This window comes from Asparagus officinalis, chromosome 6 (genome assembly GCF_001876935.1).
Source record: "Asparagus officinalis chromosome 6, Aspof.V1, whole genome shotgun sequence".
In the NCBI taxonomy this organism is placed as follows: Eukaryota; Viridiplantae; Streptophyta; class Magnoliopsida; order Asparagales; family Asparagaceae; genus Asparagus; species Asparagus officinalis.
The window spans coordinates 18,016,670-18,041,776 of record NC_033799.1 but is presented as its reverse complement, the minus strand read 5'-3'; the positions used below and the strand labels follow the sequence as shown (position 1 = coordinate 18,041,776).

Sequence of the window (25,107 nt, the reverse complement as noted above, 5' to 3'; positions counted from 1 at the left end):
TAGTTTGGTTTTTTGTTGCTCGCGGTCGATCACCGCGGTCGACCGCCGATATGACCGTTGGAACCCAACGGCTATTTTTCTGAGCTGTTTGCTTTGGGTTTTTTGTCATTTGCTTGGGGTTTATGCTGAAGTTTTAAGTGGGTATAAATACCCCATTACCTTCAGCTCTCCATACATCCAAGAGAATGTTTTTCAAATAGTTTAACAATGGTTTAAACTTGTTTAGTGTTTGTTTAAGTTTGTTTTAAGAAGCTTTTAAGCATTTGAGTGTTTTTGGTTTTGTGAATCAATTCCACAAGAGCTTGAGGAGATTATCTATTGAAGTTTGAGCTTCCAACTATCTTCCCTCCATCTCTTGTTATCAATTGAGAAGTTTTCTAAACTCAAACTTTAGCTTTACATTTATATACTTGTTTGATTATCATTGTTCTTAAGCTAGATTTTATATTTGAGTTTAGTTGATTTGATTTGATTTACTCATTATTACACACACCCACTTGTAATGACCGTAAAATTTTGATACTAGTTAAAATAAATTTTCGGTATTTTAAAATATTTAATTATGATTTTTAAAAGATTATTTGTATTTTTCTCGATTTTCTAGAATTTTTTATGATTTAAAGTCTAAGTTTTATATTTATTTAAATGGTTTTGATATTTATAAATTAATTTAGTGCAATGAAAAATTCTGGGATTTATCCGTTGTGTTACTGATACTATTACTTATTATTTTAAATAATACGTCGTATTATTATTACTATTACGTATTAATTCTTATATTATGTTGAATTATTAATTACGTATTATTTGTGTAAATTATTGTATTATTTTTATTATTACGTATCAGCTGTCGTATTAGCATAACTGGTACGTTTTATCGTGTAGATAATTGTCACATAATTATTTGATTTTAAATGTAAGTAAATATTTTTTATTATTAATTATTTCCGTTTAATTGTACAATACGGGTATATTTTTGACAGTTTCATATCAACTGTTGTATTAGCATAACAGGTACGTTTTTAATTGTAGATAATTATTATGTAATTGGTTTAATTTTTAAATACCCATAATTAATTATTTTAATTATTTTAACCCTAACCCTAATATTATATATATATATAAGTAAATGAATACCCGTAACCAAACCCACAAACCCAGCCGCCTCTCCCACGTTTCTCTCTCTCTCTCTCGCGACTTCAGATCCGAAACCGCCTCCGCCCTCTGCTCCGACGACCGCCCTGACCCACGCCGCCGCTCGTCTCCTTGCCCGCAGCATCCTCCTCCGCCCTCCGACGCCCCCAGCGTCGTTCGCCGCTTTCCTCCCCCAGCGAGCCAGCCCACACGCCCCAGCCACCGCTTGCACCGCTCCAACCTCACCCGCGCCGACGCCCAGCTCCCCCGCGGCCACCATCTCCGATCCTCACTGTCAGATCCGCTCCGATGAGCTCCACGCCCGCACCTGCCGTCGCCTTGGCTGTCGACGCCGACGGCCACGCTCAGCTCCGTCGACGACCAGCAGTCCCCAGCCCGCCCGTGCCTCTGCCTCCAAGCACGACACCTCGCGCCCGACCCGCTGACCCGTCGCCGATGTTGTCGCTACCCAAACCCGTCTCCGACAGTCCGCATCCGATCCAACCCGCATCGCACGTCGACGTCGATCCGTTCGACGAACCCGACGGGCAAGATCCCGCTCTCCTTGTTTCGTAGTTGAATATTTACATTATTATGAATCATTTACGTAGTTTAATTGTGACGTATTTATCTGCGTGGGTTGTTGCTGAAGAATATTGATCTGAATAATTGATATGTGATAAATAGTGTTTTTGGAATAATTATAATGAATTAAAAGAATTTAGTTCGGCAAAAGAATCATTTTTAGATAATTATAATAATTTAAAAGAATTTATTTTGGAAAATGAATTAGTTAGATTAATTGTTAAGCAAAATAATTTAAAACGAATTAATTTAGAAAAGATTATTTTCTGATTATGTACGTTGTTTATGATTTATAATTCTTATTTTGATTATTTAATATGCTATGATATTATTGCACATGATTTGTTGCATTGATTGTTTCATGTTGTGATTGAGAATCATTAGGAGTTTATGACTATAGTGACCCGTATGACACAGTTAGGATCTAGAACACCGTGTGTAGTTGACCTAGAATTACGAGAATTGGGATGAAAAGTCTTGGTCCATGTGAGTTGGTTGTGATTGTTGATTATTTCCAGGCTCGCACCAACGATATTCCTGTGTAGCGTTGGGGTGGGTCTGAGGTGATGTGATATTGTGATTATTATTTGTTTTCCAGGCTCGCGCCAGTGTCTTGTTTCGGCCTGGGGTGGGTCTGAGGTGTGCGGTATTATCGAGATTATTGATTGTTTTCCAGGCTCGCGCCAGTGTCTTGTTTCGGCCTGGGGTGGGTCTGAGGTGAGGTGATATCGAGATTATTATTTGTTTTCCAGGCTCGCGCCAGCGTCTTGTTTCGGCCTGGGGTGGGTCTGAGGAGCAGGGATATTGAGATTGTTGATTATTTGAGATGAGTGATGAGATAGTTAGTTACATGACCTCGATTCTTGGCTAAGTATGATTCTTGTGAGATGTAGCCAGTTGTGTTTCTTTTCATACATAGATCGGGGTCAATATTTAATTATCTACAATTTGAGACATATGGTATATACATGAGGGTTTCCTTGTTTGGATTATTTCGCTCGACGTACTACGTCTCTTGTTAAAGATTTTTAAGTATTAATTCCATCTATTGTATAACCTTGTTGCTTGGATGATTGTTCTGATCGCTAGCTGCATGTTTTTGTCACCTGAATGATTTACGGATTCTTATGATTATCATGTGGATCGCATGTTGATTTTGTTAGATTACCAGTTGCACGTTCTTTTGTTATTTCGGTTTTCGTATCGTTTTCCGCTTGTGTTTTCGGTCGTATCGTTTTTCGCATTGGATTTTCGTTCGTTCTATTTTTCTTTGTGGGGTCGGGTCTTGCCGTGCGCTATGCACCTGACGTACACCTGTTTTCTTTGGTGTACGTCAGACTTAGAGGAAGAACAGGTTCAGCTGGGAAATCATTAATAGCCAGAGGATTCTCAGCAGGAGCGCCCTGCAGACGGAGTAGAAGAAGCTGAAGCTTAGTTGTTGGTCATCCGTTTTCTTTTGTACTACCTTCCATTTCTATTTGATCAGTGTATTTTGTATCTTTTCAGTATTCATTTGTTCTATGTCTCGGATGTTATTCATTGTGATATGTATATTTTCTGTTCTGAGTTTGTCTATTATATTCTTGCTGATTGTGATCGAGGACCTGTGACTTCGTATTGTTTTTATTTCCAGACGCTTAGCGTATTAGATTGAGAAGACGGGGTCTAGCACTTATCTCTCCTCAGTCTAATACGTCGCGGGCTTGTTCACGTTCCGGTTTCCGTGTATTTTGGGAAGCGGGGCGTGACACCACTTGAGCTTATTGTATTTGCATACATAGTATATTAGGGTTGTGAGGGATTGTAACATTGAATTGTGCCTAATTGAGTTCTCCCCTTGTATGAGAGAACAAATCATTTTTTGTTACATTGTGAGTGTTGTAAGGTTTTCGGTGAGCTAAAAAACCGAGTGTGTTGTGAAGTTTTTGGTGAACTAGAAAACCGATTGTGAGGAGTGATGTTGATCGGTGAGCGTTGAAAACTGACACTGTGAGGTTAGGACGGAAGGTCCGAACTCCGTGATCATTTGAGTGTGTTTGAGTTTGTCATTAGCGCATTTGCTTTTGCATTTATCTTATATCGCCAATTATGCATTGCTCATTTATTTCATCCACTATCTAGTTCATATTGTCTACCCTTGTGTTAGTTTTATATCATTGCATATACATTTCCTATATCTCTTTGTTAGGATATATCTTGTTGTTCATATTGCTTATCCTAGCTCATCTATATTGTTGTATTTTATACTTGCTAGGATAACTCATTAATTAATTTTAATTGGCATGTAATCGGATTAGATTAGCATAAAACCCTAATCACCCCCCCTCTAGGGTCTAACATATATTACAATAGTTACTTCTCATTATAATTATTCTAGAATAAATTACACTAAACCATTATGAATTTTCAGTCTATATTAACTTTCAAAATTACACTAAACTCGTAATGACTTTTCTGTTTCAAAGAAGACCTCCAATAAATTTCTCAATTTTGTAGATATCCCCTATAAATTAGAAGCATGAAAAGGCATAAAGAGACATTTTGAAAGTTTCTGGGTGTTTGGAGTAATTTATCTAAAAGATATTGGCGGCTTTCTAAAAAAATATATATTAGGGGTTAATGTGATTTTGAAAGTTCATAGGATCTATGTATTGCAAAATGTTGAAAGTTCATGGGGTTTACTATAATTTACCTTATTTAATATTATTATTCTTAGTTCAAGTAATACTGTTAAAATAATTATATTATCTACATACTATAAAATATTTATCTAATTTAATTTTTAAATTATGCTCTTAAATAATATAGTAGTATAAATATTTTATAAATTTTTATTAAACTATTACTAACAATTAACTGTACTATTATTAATATTAAATAATTTCTTTGTAAAAATGTTAGTTTTTAATCATTACCAAGTATAGATTATTCAGTATCATGTAATAATCTTTACGAAAACACTCTAAAATAATATTAAATTATTTAATTAATTAATTTATTTATTTATATAATACTAAATAACTAGTGTAATTCATAATTTATGCAAGATTATTAAAAAATTACACTATTTATGCAAATAAAAATTTATTCTATTTATTTTATTGCTCATTGAATTATAGTATAATTCTTAATAGTATTTAGTAATATATTATTCTATTTATACTGTTATTTTAATTATTTTATTATAATTCATAAATAATTATTATAATATTTTTAATTGGTTACTATTAATAATTTAGTATACTTATTTTATAAATTATTTTATTTTATTATTTTTAAACAATTAATAGTTATAATATTATTGATAATCGTAATTATTTAGGAAGATGAGCACGTGCATAATGAATAAGAGGTTAAAGTTATTTAATGAAAGATTAATTAGAGATAATGACATAGTTAGAATTTATCAAAATTTGAGACGGCAAAAAAGAAAATTAAAAGTTTTAACAGCTCAATCCTCTTTTTATAGTAGTATAGATATAGATATAGATATAGATATAGATATAGATATTACTTAAATTTTATTCATTAATATTTCCTTGTAAATTTCTTATATTTACTTTAAACTACTTTTAAACATTGTATAATGTATAATATTTATGTGTTTGTAATAAACATTTAATAAAAGGGCTAGTGTTAGTATTTATTTATCACTCTTTTGTGTATAATATGTATTTGTAAACTACTTATTATAAAGTACATTATTATAAATTAGTATTTAAGTTGTGAGATGCACAAGCTAGAGTTATCTATCAATTATTGTAACATTCAGATGCAAATCCTAACTCCAACCGTAGAAACTAATTCGTTCACCAAACTCCCCAAACAAAAGCATCAAGTTGTGAAAACTATTCTCTTAGGAGGGGTTAGTCAATCAGAACTGAAAATTAGAACTGTGATAATTTGTAGGACAAATTTTTATGGTGTTAGTCAATAAGAACTAGAATTGTGATAATTTTTTAATGTGTTAGTCAAGTAGAATTCTAGAAGAACTAGAACTAGGATAATTTTTAAAATTATCCCACCAATTGTTTGACGTATATAGAAAAACATGAGTTCTTCTCCCCTAAATTATTCCACTTTTCAACCTAGAACTAGATGAGAACAAACTAGGACTTTTTGAATTGTTGAAAAATTATTAGTAGTTGAGTCCAATAAAATGAATGTTGCTAATACATTATGCATTATTATACATTATAAATGTATGCAAATAGCACTTGCAATGCATATAGAAAATTTTGAATAATTAACGGTTGATATTAAAAAAAGGATTAGTAATGTTTTGTGGATACACATAAATCACACTGAATAATAGATATTTACCTAGAATCAACAATATTTTGTAAGAAGTTTTAATAAATAAGTAATGCATACATAAAGATGGGAGCAAGTGCATCAAATTTAATTAGTATGAATGAGAAAAGAGTGGAGATGAAAGATTAATAGCAAGAAATCAAAAACTTGAGATTGATTTAGGAAATTAGGGACTTAACCAAAATACATGATTATATATGATCAAAATTGTTTTATACTTCATGATTATTATAGTATTTGTGATAATCAAATATGTTGCACTATTAATTTATAACTTAGTATTATTTTTTTATGAACTACTTCATGATTATTACTAGGTTAGTTTGCATGATTATTGATAGTAATAAGTATTAACAATAAGGTTATATATAGTTTAAGATTTATTAATATTGCTTTATATGATTATCAATTTATATTCGTACGCTTCAAAATATATAAATTAAGGCGTCATATTATCAAAATTCATAATTGTATATTTTCTAATTGGCTAAATTACCAGATTAGCATTCAAAGAAGTACCCTATGACCAACAAGGTATAAAATTATCTCTAACGACAACAAAGCATTTAAACTTGTATGACAAGACAAATAGGCCCAAAAATGAAATTTTTGGCTATTTTTCTGGCGACCACTCAGGTAATCTGCCATATGTGCTTTTGGTATGTTTATGATGACATGACAACTGTAGTTAGCTTCATTCAACTCATTAGAATGAGCAAATTAGGGTAAAAAGATGGATTTTTTAAAATTTGGGGCTCCTCTCATCAAATTGGTGGTTCTTCATTGCTTGAGCTCAAGGAATCCATGTTCTCAAGCAATGTAGAACCCTAATTTGATAGAAGAAGGAGAAGAAGCTCCCAAATTAGAAAACCACTATATACTTTTACACTAATTGAAAAATATACCCCTCTAATGATTTGGATTAAGCTAACTACAACTGTCATGTTATCATAAATATGCCACATAAGCATCATGTGATAGATTATATGAGTGGTCGTTGGAAAACTTGGCCGAACAATCCATTTTTAGCCTATTTGTCTCATCATATAAGGTTAAATGTCTTGTTATCGCCAGAGATAATTTTGATACCAATCTGCTCATTGGATACTACTTTTAAGACCAATCTGGTAATTTAGCCCTTCCTAATTACTCCAAATTATCCCACATTATTTTACCAAAATATGCCACTTCTAAAAAATTATCCAACATTGTTTTATTAAAATATCCTACTTGCATAAAATTATCCCACTTGAACAGTTATTCTAATTGTACTTAAAAAGTTCTAATTGACTAACACCCCTTAAAAATTTGTAATTTACAAATACACAAAACTATTAAGCATTACATTAAAATCAAGGAATTATAAAAAATTATTAAAATTTTTCATACTTTAGAGGTGTAATTTGCAATGGACTAAACTTTAAGGGTGTTTTTTTTATAAATTTCAAATTTAATAGATTTCCAATTAGTTATGTTCTTTATAAAAAAGTTATGGGTAATATTGACCATTAAAAGTTTTTCCTAAACCTCTACTTTTAAAGGGAGTATGATATTTTTTGTAATTTTTTAATTTTTTAGGGGTTATTAGTAATTTTGTATATTCATTTTAGTGTCCATAGGTTAGAAATTTCTCGTGGTGTTTTTTTGTAAATTATAAAATTTAAGGGATTTTCTATAATTTTTAAACTTATAGGCCTTTTCTACATATTATAAATTGTTATATACTATTTATAATTCCTATATTTTCAATTTACTAATGATTTTTAAATTCTAAGGGTGTTCTTTGTAAAATTTAAAATTTGAATATTTGTTTGTAATTTTTGAAGCTTTAAGGGTGTTTTTTTATAAATTATAAATTATGTAGGGGATATTTATAATTCCTATATTTTTAATGTACTGTAAAGTTAAAAATTATCAGGATTTTTGTAAATTTTACAATTTTGAGGATTTTATTTTACAATTTGTAAAAAATTCAGATTGCTTATTGCAAATTCCCTAAATTTTTGGGTGTTGTTTGTGTTTTTGTAGGTTTTTACTGTGTTTATTGGTTTGAAATTGTTAATGTTTTTTTTATAAATTTTGAATTTTTAGGGGTGTCTTTTCAATTTTCAAAACTTACAAGATATTTTCTCCAAAGTCAAAAAACTTTTAATTTCTAGCTAGTATATGTTTTTTAGATTTCTCACTGAATTGAAATAAGTAAAATTTAACAATTTTCAATATGTTTTAATAAAATTTTGAATTTGTAGGGTTGTTTTCGTAATTTTAAAAACTTTGGAAGATATTTTTTACAAAGTCCAAAAATTTTTAGATGCTGGCTAGCATATGTTTTTTAGAGTTCTCTGTGAACTGAAATAAGTAAAGCATTTGAATTATATCAAACGTATCTCCTTTATCCAATAACATGTTAAGTCTCATTTAAAAAATGATAAATCATTTAATTACCAATGCAAAGAAGATATGATAATTAGAATAAATAGAATAACAATGTAATATTAAAAAAAAAGTTAACGATACTATTGATCATGAAAAGATTTTTCCCAACTCTTATTTTTAAAAAGAGTATGATTAAAAGCTCAAACCCTATATTAGATCACTTTAATGTGCTAACCTTAATTGATTGATAGCACATAATACATATCTATTTAATATATTTGCCCATATATTAGATTTACGTCCAGCAGAACGAACATCTCTTTAAGTGCTAAAAACTGGTGACTATTTTGGAATATTCGATCGAATCAATCAGGTATGCTACTTTTGAAGCCAACCCACATCTCTATTTATTTGGGCAAAGGGTAACAATAGTGTTGTCCTGCACAGTTCCAATACACCAAATCTTTGAACGGGGCCTCAGTCAGATAGAAAAGCAAGCACGTATGTTTCAAGATGCTCTAGCTTTATCCTGATACATAAAAGAATTAATCACCAAATTGCAAAATCACCAAAAGTTCAAAAATTTTCATTAGAACTATTCTTCTCCACAAAATTTTATACGTTGTTTCTTAGAGAACTCTTAACATTAAACATATTTCTTATGTACATGAGCGAAATTCTTAGAAAACTCTTAATATTGAACATATTTCTTATAGAACTCTTGATATTCAACATATATATTTCTTATATACAGGATTAAAATTCTTAAATTTTGTTGCGCTAATCAAGAAAGGGTAAAACAATCTCCACACGTGTCTTACAGAGAATGAGAACAATAATTAACAAATTCAAAGTGGTATAAAATTCTCACTACAAAGGAATTTTCTCCTCCAAAGCTTTTTTCCCGATAATCAAAAGAATGTTAAATATATATGCTCATGCAAGGGACCAAAATGCAGACGTATTTCTGAGCCATGGTTAACTCAATTCATATTTTAACTTCATATAAATGTTATCCTAGTTCTAGACTTGCTTGCTATATGGTTTCTACGTGCGTATCAAGCTGGATAATTTCAATCCATCATTCGATTGGCAAAGAAAACAATGAGGTTGACAAATACAATATAGAATCATATTATCGCAGATATAAATACTACTTTGAAAAAGGAACAACTATATTAACAAATAAACAAATAAGGTTACACAAAACTTAATCATAGATCAACTCAAATAATGCATTAAACTCATAATAAAAAAGAAAAACATGTATGTAAGCTCAGAAGAGGAGTTGAGCTACTAATCCACTTAAGTGGATACTGGCATTTGTCCACCCAACTTTTGTTAGGGGTGGCAAATTATGACCCGACTCATCAACCCGACCTAACCCGACCTGTTTATATTGGGTGTGGGTCGAGTTATATGAGTCGGGTAACAAATGGGTCAACCCGATCTAACTTGTTTATTAGATGGGTGAATTAGGGTTGACCCGAACTGACCCGTGTAACCCAATGACTGACCCTTTCAATTCTAAATGGGACAAATTTTTAAAATAGTCCCATTTACAAAAATATTCCCAAAAGACGATCCATTTTAAAAATAATTGTCAAAACCGACCTAGTTTTAGCCGTTGGGCTGAAACTAGGTCGGTTTTGATGAAAAAACTATGAAACTTCACGGGACCTAGAGTCCCATGAAGTTTAGCAGTCATTTAACTAAGTTGTTAAACTTCACGGGACTTCAAGCTGTTAGGATATGTGAAGCCTAACTATCAGACATGCCCTATGCTTCAGAAGAGAGGAGGAACAAAGTTGGAACAGGAGGAACATGATTGACGACGACGAAGTTCAAGCAAAACGACGAAGGAGACAGTTTTCTGCATCGCGGTCGACCAGCAATGGCGCGGCGGTCGACCGACGTCGTGCACAGCTGGGTGCACAGGCCAGGAGCTCATCGCGGTCGACCGAGCATGGCGCTGCGGTCGACCGACAAAAGTCCAGAGAGCAATCCAGAGTTTTGTCTTCGTCGCGGTCGACCGCACATGGCGCTGCGGTCGACCGCCCAAAGTCCAGAGAGCTCGATCAGGAATAGGATTCGTCGCGGTCGACCGCACGTGGTGCGGCGGTCGACCGGAGTCGGGTTTTGGCCCAGTTTCGAATTTTAACCTGTTTTGTTCTGTTTCCTTCTTTACTTGTTAAACCCTTAAGTCTATAAAAGGGTTGATTAGGGCATGATGTATTGAGACGAAAAATAGTGAATTTTTCTCCTGCGGCGGCCGTGGACGTAGTTTCTCACATTGAGAAGCGAACCACGTAAATCTTGTGTGTTTGAGATTGTTTGATTTTCTCTCTTCTCTCCTAAATCTCTATTTCCAAATCGCATCAGGGGGGTTGTGCATCCCCAACAAGTGGTATCAGAGCTTCCAGGTTCGGCGCGAGCGATTTGAGGTCAGAGACAATGGGATCTGAGAAGGAAACATCCAAGATTGAGAAGTTTGATGGAACAAACTTCGGGTTCTGGAAGATGCAGATGGAAGACTACCTCTATCAGAAGGATTTATACCTACCATTGGGAGAGAAGCCGACGGATATGAAAGATGCGGATTGGAAGCTATTGGATCGAAAGGCCCTTGGAGCGATCAGGTTGACCTTGTCTAAATCAGTAGCGTTCAACATCAAGAATCAGAATACGACGGCGGATCTCATGGCGGCGTTGTCCAGTATGTATGAGCAGCCCTCTGCGGCGAATAAGGTACATCTCATTAAAAAGTTGTTTAATTTGAGGATGTCCGAGAGCCAGAAATTCAAGGAACACCTGAACGAGTTTAACGAGATCACGGATCAACTAAACTCGGTCAATATTCAGTTTGACGATGAAATCCAAGCCCTCTTGATACTTGGTCAATTGCCCGACAGTTGGAAGGGTACCGTTATCTCGATCAGCGGATCATGTGGCAAATCAAAGCTGAAGTTTTCAGAGGTGGTGGACATGATTATGACTGAGGAAATAAGAAGACAAGAGGAAGGGATTTCTAATTCAGGGTCGGCGTTGAACCTTGAGGGCAGAGGAAGAAACAGAAACATAAATAGAGGGAATAGCCGAGGAAGATCTAACTCGAGGAACGGAAGGCCAAAGTCCAGGAACCGCAAGGGCAAGAAGGAAATTGACTGCTGGAATTGTGGCAAGTTTGGCCACTATGAAAATCAGTGCCGAGAACCCAAGAAAGACAAGGAGAACAAGACTGAAGCGAACGTGGCCTCAGGAGAATCAGATGATGCCCTAATCTGTTCGTTGGAGAGCAAAACTGAATCGTGGGTGCTGGATTCAGGAGCTTCGTTTCATGCTACCTCAAATAGAGATTTATTTGAGAACTACGTTTCAGGAAACCTAGGAAAAGTCTATCTTGGTGACGATCAGCCCTGTGATATTGTTGGCAAAGGAGTCGTGCAGATCAAGCTCAATGGGTCTATATGGAAGCTGAGCGATGTGAGACATGTTCCTAGCTTGAGGAAAAATCTGATTTCCATAGGACAATTGGCGAAAGAGGGATACGTATCAACCTTTGCATGTGATACATGGAAGGTTACAAAGGGATCCATGGTTGTTGCCCGTGGTACGAAGACGGGATCTCTCTACATGACGATAGATGCACGAGGTTCCATTGCAGTGGCTGAAGGCAGTGAAGACCCAAATTTGTGGCACCAGAGGCTAGGTCACATGAGTAGCAAAGGCCTAAAGGTTATGCAATCGAACGGGAAGTTACCAGGTTTGAGATCGGCTGATATTGACTTATGTGAAAGTTGTATTCTTGGGAAACAAAAGAGAATAAGCTTCAAAAGGGTTGGCAGAACTCCTAAAGAAGAGAAGCTTGAGTTAGTTCACACAGATGTGTGGGGCCCAGCATCAGTTCCATCCACCGGCGGAAGGTTATATTTCGTGACCTTTATAGATGATCACTCGAGGAAGACTTGGGTCTATTTCATGAAACACAAATCAGAAGTGTTTGAAGTCTTCAAGCGATGGAAGGCTATGGTTGAGAACGAGACCGGTTTGAAGATCAAGAAGCTTCGTTCTGACAACAGCGGCGAGTATGAAGACTCAGAGTTCAAGAAGTTCTGTTATGACAGCGGCATTAGATTAGAGAGGACAGTGCCAGGTACACCCCAGCAGAATGGCGTAGCAGAACGCATGAACAGAACATTGACTGAGAGAGCCAGAAGTATGCGGTTACAAGCAGGTTTTCCAAAGCAATTCTGGGCAGAAGCAGTCAACACAGCTGCCTACTTGATCAACCGGGGACCATCAGTGCCTTTGGAGCACAAAATACCTGAAGAAGTATGGAGTGGAAAGCAGGTAAATCTCTCTCACCTGAGAGTATTTGGATGTGTTTCATATGTACATCTGAGTGATCATGCTAGAAGCAAACTCGATCCTAAGTCCTTAAAATGTTTCTTTGTTGGCTATGGCGGCGATGAGTTTGGCTACAAGTTCTGGGATGAGCAGAACAAGAAAATCATCAGAAGCAGGGATGTGGTCTTTAACGAATCAGTCCTCTACAAAGACCGTGATGCAGTTCAGCCCACTAGCTCGATGCAGAGTGATCCTACATATTTCGAGTCAGATGATGCCTCAGATGGAGGCAATCCCGAAGCTAGTTCTGATGAAGAAGAAGAGATGATGGATGAGACCACTTCAGAGGGGGCAGATGAAGATGGAGAGACTGTTTCGCCCGTTAGAGAGTTGAGGCGGTCAGCTAGAGTCCCCAAGCCTAATCCAAAGTATCCATCACTACAGCCCAGAGCTCATCTCAACTACCTATTGTTGAGTGACGGTGGAGAGCCAGAAAGTTATGATGAAGCCCTTCGAGTGGATGATGCGAGCAAGTGGGAGCTCGCCATGAAAGATGAAATAAAATCATTGAACACTAACAAGACATGGGAACTTGCGAAGCTACCAACGGGGAAAAAGGCCTTGAGCAATAAATGGGTGTACAGAATCAAAGAGGAACATGATGATTCCAAGAGATACAAGGCCAGATTGGTGGTTAAAGGATTTCAGCAGAGGGAAGGAGTTGATTACACAGAGATCTTCTCTCCAGTAGTCAAACTGACTACCATCAGAACAGTCCTGAGTATTGTTGCAGCTGAAGATCTACATCTCGAGCAGCTAGATGTAAAGACAGCTTTCCTCCACGGTGATCTAGAGGAAGAGATATATATGCAGCAGCCAGAGATTGAAGAAGAGCTTGTACGGCCTGAAACAAGCTCCAAGGCAATGGTACAAAAAGTTTGATGGATTCATGCACAGGAACGGTTATTCCAGGTGCAATGCTGATCATTGCTGTTTTGTCAAAGAGTTTGACAAGAGTTACATCATCCTACTCCTATATGTCGACGACATGCTAGTAGCCGGTTCAGATATGACAGAGATCAAGAAACTGAAGGAGCAGCTGTCGAGTGAGTTCGACATGAAGGATCTAGGCGCAGCGAAGCAGATATTGGGGATGAAGATCAGTAGAGACAAGCTCTTGGGCACACTGCGGCTATCTCAGGCCGAGTATATTCGACGGGTGCTTGAGAGATTCGGGATGAGTGGTGCTAAGGCCGTTAGCACACCGTTAGCTAGTCATTTCAGATTGACTAAGGAGCAGTGCCCCGAGACTGATGAAGAGAAGGAATACATGGCTAAGGTTCCATATGCTTCAGCCATTGGAAGCCTTATGTACGCCATGGTATGCACGAGACCTGACATTGCCCATGCAGTGGGAGCTGTGAGCAGATTTATGTCAGATCCAGGAGAGCAGCACTGGGAAGCAGTAAAGTGGATTCTGAGATACCTGCGAGGTACAATAGAAGATTGTTTATGCTTCAGAAGAGGCAAGTTAGTCCTGCAGGGTTTTGTTGATGCAGACTATGCTGGTGAGATAGACCAGAGAAGAAGCACTACAAGATACGTATTCACTTTGGGCTCTACAGCTATTAGTTGGATTTCTCAGTTGCAGAAGATCGTTGCTTTATCAACGACAGAGGCTGAATATGTTGCGGTGACAGAGGCAAGCAAGGAGATGATATGGTTGCAGGGTTTCTTGGAGGAGCTGGGACAGAAGAGTGAGAAGAGTGTCTTACATTGTGATAGCCAGAGCGCAATTCATTTGGCAAAGAATCCCGCTTTTCATGCAAGGACCAAACACATACAGGTCCGCTACCACTTCATAAGATCAGCGTTGGACGAGGACATGTTAGAACTTGTGAAGATTCAAGGAAGCAAGAACCCAGCTGATATGCTTACCAAGGTTGTCACTACAGAGAAACTGAGGTTGTGCTCAACTTCAGTTGGCCTCAGCACTTGATGATATGGAGGCCGTCGCCGTAGAGAGAGCTGAAAGAGATTGATAGTTAGTCTCCAAGTGGGAGATTGTTAGGATATGTGAAGCCTAACTATCAGACATGCCCTATGCTTCAGAAGAGAGGAGGAACAAAGTTGGAACAGGAGGAACATGATCGACGACGACGAAGTTCAAGCAAAACGACGAAGGAGACAGTTTTCTGCATCGCGGTCGACCGGCCATGGCGCGGCGGTCGACCGATGTCGTGCACAGCTGGGTGCACAGGCCAGGAGCTCATCGCGGTCGACCGAGCATGGCGCTGCGGTCGACCGGCAAAAGTCCAGAGAGCAATCCAGAGTTTTGTCTTCGTCGCGGTCGACCGCACATGGCACTGCGGTCGACCGTCCAAAGTCCAGAGAGCTCGATCAGGAATAGGATTCATCGCGGTCGACCGCACGTGGTGCGGCGGTCGACCGGAGTCGGGTTTTGGCCCAGTTTCGAATTTTAACCTGTTTTGTTCTGTTTCCTTTTTTATTGGTTAAACCCTTAAGTCTATAAAAGGGTTGGCTAGGGCATGATGTATTAAGACGAAAAATAGTGAATTTTTCTCCTGCGGCGGCCGTGGACGTAGTTTCTCACATTGAGAAGTGAACCACGTAAATCTTGTGTGTTTGAGATTGTTTGATTTTCTCTCTCCTCTCCTAAATTTCTATTTCCAAATCGCATCAGGGGGGTTGTGCATCCCCAACACAAGCCCCGTGAAGTTTCATAGTTCAAATAAACTTTACGTGAAGGTTGTTAAAGTGCCCAAACTCCATGTGGAGTTTCAGCCAAATTTTCCAGAGAATCGCTCTCTGGAAATTTAAGTTCTTTCCAAATACCCAAGCGAGTATGCTGATGATCTATCTAAGCGATCTTAGATTTTTTTTAAATCCTTATCCACAAATTTAAAGTTCATGATCATCTTCTATTTTACATGAAAATATGAAGCTATGGAGATTTTATGTAGTCCCTGCACATCAAAGGATTTATTGGGATTCAGAGACGAAGATGGAATAAGTTCTTTCCCTTCTTTTTTCCTTTTTTCTTTTTTTCTTTTTTTTTCCTACACAACAATGACCCAAAATACCAGCAAATCCCCAACACCCATCTCACAAAACCCCTCAAAGAACCCAACTTTCCTGCCAAAAGAAGAAAAACCCATCAAAGGAATGAGAGATCACTGACCTGTGAGCAGGAGAAAGGCCCTGACAAGCCTCAAATTGGGAAATGGGAGAGCTTTTCCAACCATCAAAATGGGAGCAGAGAGAAGGCATTCAAGTATGGGGCTTGGTTTTTTATTTTTAGAGAAAGAGAGAGAGAGGGAGAGAGAGGGAGTACAGCTGCATCGAACTGCAGGCTTAATTTTCCAGACTTGAACATGCTTCACGAGATGAAGTGCCGTGAAGTTTGTTTGAACTACGAAATTTGACGGAACTTGAAGTCTCGTAAAGTTTAGCAGCTTTGTTAAATGTCTGCTAAACTTCACGGGACTTCAAGTCCCGTGAAGTTTCATAATTTTTTTTCGTCAAAAACCGACCTAGTTTCAGCCCGACGGTTGAAACTATGTCGGTTTTGACGATTATTTTCAAAATGGGTCGTTTTGTGGGAATATTTTTGTAAATTGTACTGTTTTGAAAATTTGTCCTTCTAAATGGGTTGTGCAGACTCCAAATAATTGTCTGTACAACTAGGGTTTCTGAAGAGCGATTTTGCCTCGTTTCCAACTAGTGTATGTGGATGTCACAAAGTTGGAGAACGATTCTCATAAAAACCCTACCTGACCTTAGATTTTGTGGTGACGAACAACAGCGAGCAAAGGCAAGCAGAGGCAAGCGGAGGTGGCAGCGAGCAAGAGCCAGTGACGAATGGAGTGCATGTGAAGAAGGCAGAGGCAAGCTGGCGGCGAGTGCGAGCTACGAGGAGCAGTGAGCGACGACGAGCGTGAGCGGCAGTAAAAAACTTTGTTGTAATTTTTTTAACTCTCTCCTTCTCTTATTCTCCATTTTCCCCTTTTCTACTTTTCTAATTTTGTTTTTAGCTCTCAATTCTCTAGTTATAGATTTATTGAATTCTTATTATCTATTTGATTATATTATAATTTTATTTAAATTTATGAATCTCATGTAGTTCTGTAATTTTCATCACAGTTAATGGAGTCTAATTCTACCTATAATTCTATAGAGGATAATGTAGAAGCGGATTCATCTAATGAAGAATTAGAAGACAATGTCTAGTCCTATTGAGAAAAAAAAATCCAAAGCGGTAATTGTTAGAAGCAGAAAAAGAAAATTAACATCCAAAGTTTGGAAAATGTTTGACCTTGTTAAAACAGAGCCATGTGGGAAACAATATTCAATATGTAAGAAGTGTGGAATCAAATATATTGCCGAATGTAACTATGGGACAAAGAACATGTTAAGACACATGAAAATTTGTAAGAAGACTACTAGAGAGAGAGAGAGAGAGGATATTGAGGGTCTATCTAACTCAAAGGATTCTATAATGAGTTCCTCAAGATTTAATTTTGACCCGGATAAGTTTAGGGGGCTCTTAGTCTCGGCCATCATTATGCATGATTTGCCATTTCAATTTGTTGAGTATGAAGGTATTCGAGCAATCTTCTCATATCTTTGTGAGGATCTAAAATACATGTCAAGAAATACGGTTAAAACCGATGTTCTTAAAATCTATGGAAGAGAGAAAAATAGGCTAAAAGAAGCTTTGAATCGATTTCGGGTAGATTTACTGCGGGAAATTGTGGACATGCTTCAATTTATTTTTCAATTTATAGATGAATTAAATTTGTAATTTTTTATTTTGTGAGCTTCAATTGCTTCTTCAAGTCCTATTTGTAATTTTTAATAATTTTATTACTTGCTTATGTTTTGGATCTACTACAAGTTCTTCAAATTATAGATGAATTAAATTTAGAATTTGTCATTTTGTGAGCTCGGTTTTAATACACTTTCCACCGATTTTGGTCATTTTAGGATGGAAACAGTGTTTTCTCCAAATCTCACGTGGCTACAATTTTCCATCCCTCTTTTCTCCACGTTATAGGCCAACCAAACATCACAAAGTACTGAAACTGACATATTTTCCTCCGTCAGTTTTCATTTTGAAGCTTTTCTCCGTATTTTAGTCCAACCAAACAACCCCTTAGGCTAAATAGCACTTATATACCCTATTATATTTGATGGCAAGAAAATACCCTAAAATTTTTAAATGTGCACACTTATATATCCTCACTTGTTTTGGGCAGCACTTATGTACCTTAAAGTTTTTAAAACTTACACTTAAATACCCCTATATTTTTAAAATGACATTTAAATACCTAATGTTTTTAAAACTTGCACTTAACTAACCTCAAGTTTGTATATCTGAGGATATTTATGTGCAAATTTTAAAAAATGTAGGGTATTTAAGTGCTCGCTGTAAAAACTTAGGATATTTTTGTGTCGCCAAAATATGTTAAGGTATATTTTAAGTACAAGTTTTAAAAACTTTAGGATATTTTCTTGCTACTAAACACACATTAGGATATATAAGTGAAAAATAGGTAAAACCATGGGGCATATCCGCGTGTGAGTGCTATTTAGGGGCTGTTTGTTTTGAGTTTTTTGCCTCGGGGAGGGGGTGGAAAGCTGAAATACTCAAAACAAACAGCCCATAGCCTATTTATATGATCAGAAATCAGTCCCCAGCTCATCAGGTGGAACAAAATCTCAACCCGAGCCCGAATCCATATCGCATTTCCGTCCGGTTCAGACTCTAGTTGAGTCCAAATCCAAACCGAGGCGGTATGTTTACTCGATTTCAACGGCCAACTGCAGTTATTTATTTACGTATGCAAGTTTTATTCTACAATAATTTCTTGTTAATTAATTTATTTTCTTTTTTAGGTAAAAAAGAATAATGAGTCTTCCAATTTTATCTATTGGTAACGGAAATAGTCCTGCAGTTTCATCAGGTAATTTCTGAAAAATTCTTACTGTTAAAATCTAGGGTTTCTGAAATGTGATCGATGTGGAGATTTAAATTTTATTAATAAGTGTAGTTTCATCAAGACATTTTTTGGATTTTGATGGTTTTATTTTGTTTAGATGTGAAGAACTAGGGTGAATATGAAAGTTTGAAGATTTTTTTTGAAAATATAGTTTTTTTGGTGAAGAAATTGTGTAAATAAGCTTAAATTTTTTGTTTTTATTTTGAAAATTCTGGATTTTGATTTTATTTTGCTTAGAGATGAAGAACTATGGAGAACTGCAAGAGTTTGAATTAATTGTTTGAAAAAAAATTTGGTTACGAACCGTATATACAACTTTAAGTTTGGTTTTGATTTTGAATTCTGGAATTTGAAGATTTTGTTTTGTTTATTGATGAAGAAGTATGAAAAGTTGAGGAAGTTGTTGAAAAAAAGGTGAAGGGAACTTTATTACTGTGTTCAAATTTTATTTTTTATTGTGACTTTGACCATGTTAGTTTACTTGGAGGAAATAGCTATGGCAAATATGTTAGTTTGAAGTTGAGAAAAGAATTTTGATCAAGGGAACTGTGTCATTTAGTTTAAAATCTGTTCTTCAAGTCAACTGCCATAAATCCCAATTGATATCATGTCTCAGAACTATAGATTTTCTGGTCACAACTATTCTAAGTGGCTGAAGAATTAGGATGTAAATGTGACAAATTAGGTTTTTTTTATTTTAATATTTTGAGTTCTCTTTGAGCATACTTTTTTTTAATTTAATTTAATTTAATTTAATTTTATTGTTTGTAGATGCTTATATGAGTAAATTTCGAAACTCCAAGGTGGAATCTTCAAAGCCATTTGCATCAGTCACCATGGAAGATGAAAAGCCGTTTAATTTTGTGCGGATACCATTTGGTATGTGGGGTATTGTTTCTTGTTGACTTGGAACTAAAACATATTTTTTAAAGTTAGACTACAAAATATTTTTGATTGCAGCTATGTAAGTAAAGTTAGTTATCATTCTTAGCCTTCTGTAAACTGTCAGGATACATAAAGCATAGATCTTCTAAATCGAGATGAGCAAAAAAAAAAAAAAAAAAAAAATACACACACACAAATAATAATGTAAGAAGGGAGGAGGGAGGCTTTTGAGGAATTTGTCTGGAGGAAAGTGGAAGAGGTGTAAGTTATCGTGGTATGTTAATTGGAAAAAGTTCCATTTGTTGGTGAAGTAAAACGGGTTGTAAATTTTTGGGCATGGTTTTTTTCTAAAATACATAAATTCCCGCGTAGCTGTTTGGAAGTGAGGAGTTTGAAAGGTTATATTGAATCAATGGTACATCCATGGATTTAACGTGAAAGGATGAACTATTTTTTAACTTTTCTGAAGCAATTTAGTATGCTTTCACTTTTTTTAGCTATTGCTTTCTAAATGAGGTCTTAAGGTTGTGGTTCAGGATAAAATTTACATGTGTAAACCAGATATCTAACAACCTTCTTAATGTCAATTCAACTGAAGCAAAATTAACACGTGTAAACCAGATTATCTGACAACCTTCTTAATCTCAATTCAACTGAAGTACTCTTGAATGGATATTTCTTCCTTACTTACATGTTCCAAAACTTAAGACTGCAGGTGCTGTTGATGATCTTAGGTCATCGTTGTTTGGCTCAGAAGCCTGCTCAATCAGTCCTTCTTCTTCAACTGTGCACCACCAAGAACACAAAGGGGAGCCCACTGATCTTCGCCTTAAATCACTCACAAAGAGGAAAGGGGATTCGCACAAAGGAGGTGAGAGCAAAAAGCTCACAGGAGGGATCGCACAAAGGGGTTGAAAGCACATAGCCTTCGAAGGAGCACAGAGCTCAGGTAGGGAAGAGGATCGCACAAAGGGGGTAAAGCACAGAGCTCAAGATCTCGACACCCACGCTCTTTCCCACACCGAGCTACTACCAACCCTTCGCCATATATAAGGAAGGGGGCAGCCGACACTAGGAGGGGAGGCGAAGGTAGGAGCCAACCTACAGGGGATGGGACTCAACGGCAGCGGCGCAGGACGAGATGGGCAAGGGGCTACGATGCAGGACAAGAGGAATGGGAGCGGCTGAGTACCATTGCAAACGAGTGGTCACGAAAGGGGCTAGGGCACGACTCGTAAGCAAACCGGCAAACGAGTGGTCACGAAAGGGGCTAGGGCACGACTCGTAAGCAAACCGGGTAACCAAAAGAAAACACTGGGCCTCCAAGTAATGGGCCAACTATTGGGCCAACAATAGCAACAGGTGCCATTGGAGGTGCTGCATCTTCACTTATTCGTGTCCCCACAGAGGTAAATTTCTATGCCCATTCGAAGATTATATATATGAAGTATGTCCATCCAAAGGTTAAAAATAAAGTATGTACATCCGAAGATTATAAATATAAAGTTCTGGTACGTCTAAAACCTACCGTCTCCATTTTCCAGGTAGTCAAGCAAAGAATGCAGACAGGGCAATTTGCTTCTGCACCTGATGCTGTTCGCCTTATAGCAGCTAAGGAAGGGTTCAAAGGTCTTTATGCTGTAAGGACTTTTCCAATAAACATTATTGTTCTCCACCATTTGGTTAGATATCCCATGTTCCTTCACAATCAAAGAGATGATAGCAATACCGTATTTCGGTCCCTATCGTGTCCTTTCCTAAGTTTGAACACTGGTGTTTGAGACTTAATCATGTTATTTTTGTTGAATTTGTAGGGATATAGTTTCTTTCTACTGCGAGATCTTCCATTTGATGCAATCCAATTCTGTCTATACGAGCAGCTTCGAATAGGATATAAGATTGCAGTAAGCTTACTACTCTTCCATTATTTCTACCATAGTTCCATGTATTCGCTGTTAATCATGATAGAGCTTACTGATAAACACAAAACTAAATCTTACCTCTTAATTACCATTAGTATCACCAAATCCTTTTTCCTTAATTGGATAAGATCATAAACTGGAGAGTATTCCTTAGTCTATAAACTTTTTTCTGGAGTGTGCTACTGATGGAGAGAAACAAAGACTAATTTATAGACTAGGACTCCTGTAAAATTCTTGATAACCACCATCATAGGAAGCTATGATTGACTACCAAAATTTGAAAAAGCTTTTTTTGAACTTGCTTCGAAACTTTTTGAAGAGTAAACGCTTCGAAACTCAAGAGAGAAGCTATTTAACTCTTGAAGCTTAGGTCTCATTGCTTAAACCATAACTGAAGTGTGTAATTCGCGCATCATAAGCGCGTCTCTTTTGAAGTACGCACTTTATACAAGATAGGAGGATATAAAAGAATTTTTTACTAACATTACCCCTTTGTATCTTCAATATGACCATGTGAGTGAAAATAAGATATATATATATGTTATGCATATTGCTTTGTTTGTTATGATTCATGTCTATACTTCACGTATTTAATTTTTATTTACTAATCAATACATGAATGTATCTATTTGTAAATTATTATACCACTGTATATTATGTGTTCATAACTTTTACCAAGTTTAAAATTAAAATACTTCAACCCATGACACTTATGCCTCATGCTTTGAAAATTTCCCCTCGCTTCATTAAAGGGTCTAATGTTTCGTCTTGCGCTTCCGCTTTTTAAAACATGGATAACTACAGACTAACTCCACCATTTCTGAATTTACACACTAACTCCATAACTTCCTCAACCAGTGGGCCAATGAATATAACTGCATTTAAGTATCATTCGCTTGTTTACTTGAATATGATTTTGATATCCCTGCATAATTCAGAATACTCTATTTTCTCGCAGAAGGGAGGGAAAAAAAAGAATTTCTCATTATTAAAACCTTTCCTTGTTGGTTTTGAAAGCTTTACTCGAGCATGGTGCAGAAGCTTGTAAAATCAACCTTCTCAGCAATTGGTCACGAGACATTTAAATTTCTCATGGAGTAAAGAAACTATATTTCAGTTTATCAATTGATAAATCATAAGAAACTATACATCATAAGAAGTACTTCGTTAGAGATTAAAGTTCTCATGGACGTTTTCAGTATGTTAATTTCTCAGTTTTTTTTATCAGAAGAAGCTAGTTGAATGAAATTTAACCCAAAAAAAAAAGATTTGAGTGTGACGTTTAAAGACTATTATTTGTTGTATTTTATTTATTGATCTGAAAGATGCAGAAGTCTTTGTTTTCGTTATACAATATCTGGGACTGTAGCTAAATGAATTATGGCTACCGGCAATGGTTGAATCAGTAATCCTTTTCCAACTGCGATACTGTTACGGCAATGAATTAGTTATACCTAAGAAGGTGACTATGAACATCCTACCTGATCTTGGTGGACCATGGGATCCCCTTTGATGTTGTGTGGAGATGTGGTGAGCCTAGGTTTAGCTTCTCTGATCTAATGGTCTAGAACCTAGTAGAGGTTCTTTTATAAGATGGAAACTTAATTTCTACTTGAATTATGGACTGCTTGTTTGACCTGTAATCACAGAGATATATTCATAATAACAATGTATCATTCTTCTCTTCATAAGATTAGCAAATATATTGTTCTGATTAGCTCATACCCCGTCAGAAGTAAAATTAAAGTTACATGCCTAACATTTGACATTCTTTACTATGTGGTGTACTTTGTCAACTTTAGACTTCCATCAGTAATAATATAGGATCGATCCTAACATCATCATTGACAGTTATTTGTCTCTTTTTTTTAACACAATTAAATTCTTGTATAAGTTGAACCCAGAAGCGCACTCTCTGGTTGTATAGAATTCCGTTATATTGCCTCTTTGTTTGCAGGTGCTGTAACTGGAGCTATAACTACCCCTCTTGATGTGTTAAAGACAAGACTGATGGTTCAGGTAAAGTTATATATGCTTTATACATCTCCTATACTCAACTCCGTCCTATCCTCCCTCCCTTTATACTATATGTCTTTCTTCAAATTACCAATTTGGCTCACCAAGGCCATAGACAAAATCAGGAGAAACTTCCTATGGGTTGGTTACCAGCAGTCCTCTAAATCCAAATGCCTTGTTAAATAGGGTAACATTTGTAAAGCAAAACAAGAAGGTGGTTTAGGCATCATCAACATGCAATGTTTCAATCAAGCTCTTCTATCCAAATGGATTTGGAAAATCCTCGATAGAGACTCATACATCAGTAAAGTCATCTTCTCCTTGTACTCAACCAACAACAACCACCCTATCTCAAATCCTCCCAAAGGTTCTGCTTCTAAACTGATCCACGACTTACACTCTATTCACCAAACTTTCCTTAGCCATGTCAGATGGAAGCTAGGTGCTGGAAATACTTGTAGATTCTAGGTGGATAAATGGTCAGGAGTCAATTCTCTCTGTAGCCACTTCCCCATGGCACATCGTTTGGCTTTTTCCAGCAAATGTTCTACCCAGTCTCAAGGTACCATGATTCATAACTCTTGGAGGTAGCATCCTATCCTAAGAAGAAGAACTTCATCAGAGGAAAGATCTGAGATTACAGCACTCCTCACTCACCTTGAATTCATCAAGCCTACAAGAGCCTCCGTCCAAGATAGTATCTAGTGGCCATATCATCCATCAGGGAACTTCTCTATCAAGTCATTCTATTCTATCCTTAACGATGGAGGTACATTCATTCATCTCTACAACTTCATTTGAAAATCCACTGTCCCGCTGAAGGTTAAGGTATTCATCTCTACAACTTCATTTGTCTAAAAAAGGGTCCAGAAGAATACCTTAACCTGGATATCGAGACCCATGATCATTTATTCATTTCCTGCCCATTTACTAGAAACACATGGTCCATTCTTCTCCCTCAAGAAACTCTAGATAACTGGCCACAGGATATGGATTCATTGATTATAGTCAAGGATAATTTCTTGGTCAGTAGCAATCTCAGAGCACTTTGGAGGTTATCCTTCCATGCTTTTGCTCGTGTACATGGAACCGTCGTAACAACCTCATCTTCAATGAAGCCCCAGTTACCTCTCAAATAATAGCATCTAATGTTGCTCAATTTACCTTATTCTGGACAGGATCTTCATGCGGCAGAAAAGCTACCAGGTTGCACAAGGCAGCGTTAGAGCTGGGCTTGATGGAACTGGCTAAAGGAGGGGCAGACGATGCGGTGGGTGATAATTTCATAGCAAAAAACTAATGGATGATTCTAGATTATAATCACTCAGTTCCTATCCAAAGCTAACTATCATCTAAAGTTCTCAGCTTTGTCACTTCTCTCAATGTATTATACTGTCTTTTGTTGGTTCTTTACGTTTAATATAGCTGAAAGTTCAGCTAAGAAACACTTGGTTTTAGAACTTAGGGAGGATCGGAAGTGAAGTAGTAGTATTGGGTTGGTGATG

The 25,107-nt window shown here is 36.5% G+C and overlaps 1 protein-coding gene across 1 annotated transcript; it reads left to right on the top strand.

The window, feature by feature from the left end:
* On the top strand, nucleotides 20,806-24,818 carry LOC109845824 (probable S-adenosylmethionine carrier 2, chloroplastic). Its single transcript, XM_020415089.1, has 6 exons — nucleotides 20,806-20,860; nucleotides 21,021-21,073; nucleotides 21,209-21,304; nucleotides 21,479-21,568; nucleotides 23,544-23,605; nucleotides 24,781-24,818. The coding sequence occupies exons 1-5, from the start codon at nucleotides 20,806-20,808 to the stop codon at nucleotides 23,550-23,552; spliced, it is 303 nt and encodes a 100-aa protein (XP_020270678.1). The 3' UTR covers nucleotides 23,553-23,605; nucleotides 24,781-24,818.

Bases quoted from the DNA above. Each gene is read 5' to 3' on its own strand.
- LOC109845824 (XM_020415089.1), top strand. From the start codon at position 20,806: ATGGGCAAGGGGCTACGATGCAGGACAAGAGGAATGGGAGCGGCTGAG. The intron at 21,074-21,208 runs GTAAATTTCTAT...TCCATTTTCCAG, and splicing joins TTATTCGTGTCCCCACAGAG to GTAGTCAAGCAAAGAATGCA. The intron at 21,305-21,478 runs GTAAGGACTTTT...TTGAATTTGTAG, and splicing joins GGTTCAAAGGTCTTTATGCT to GGATATAGTTTCTTTCTACT.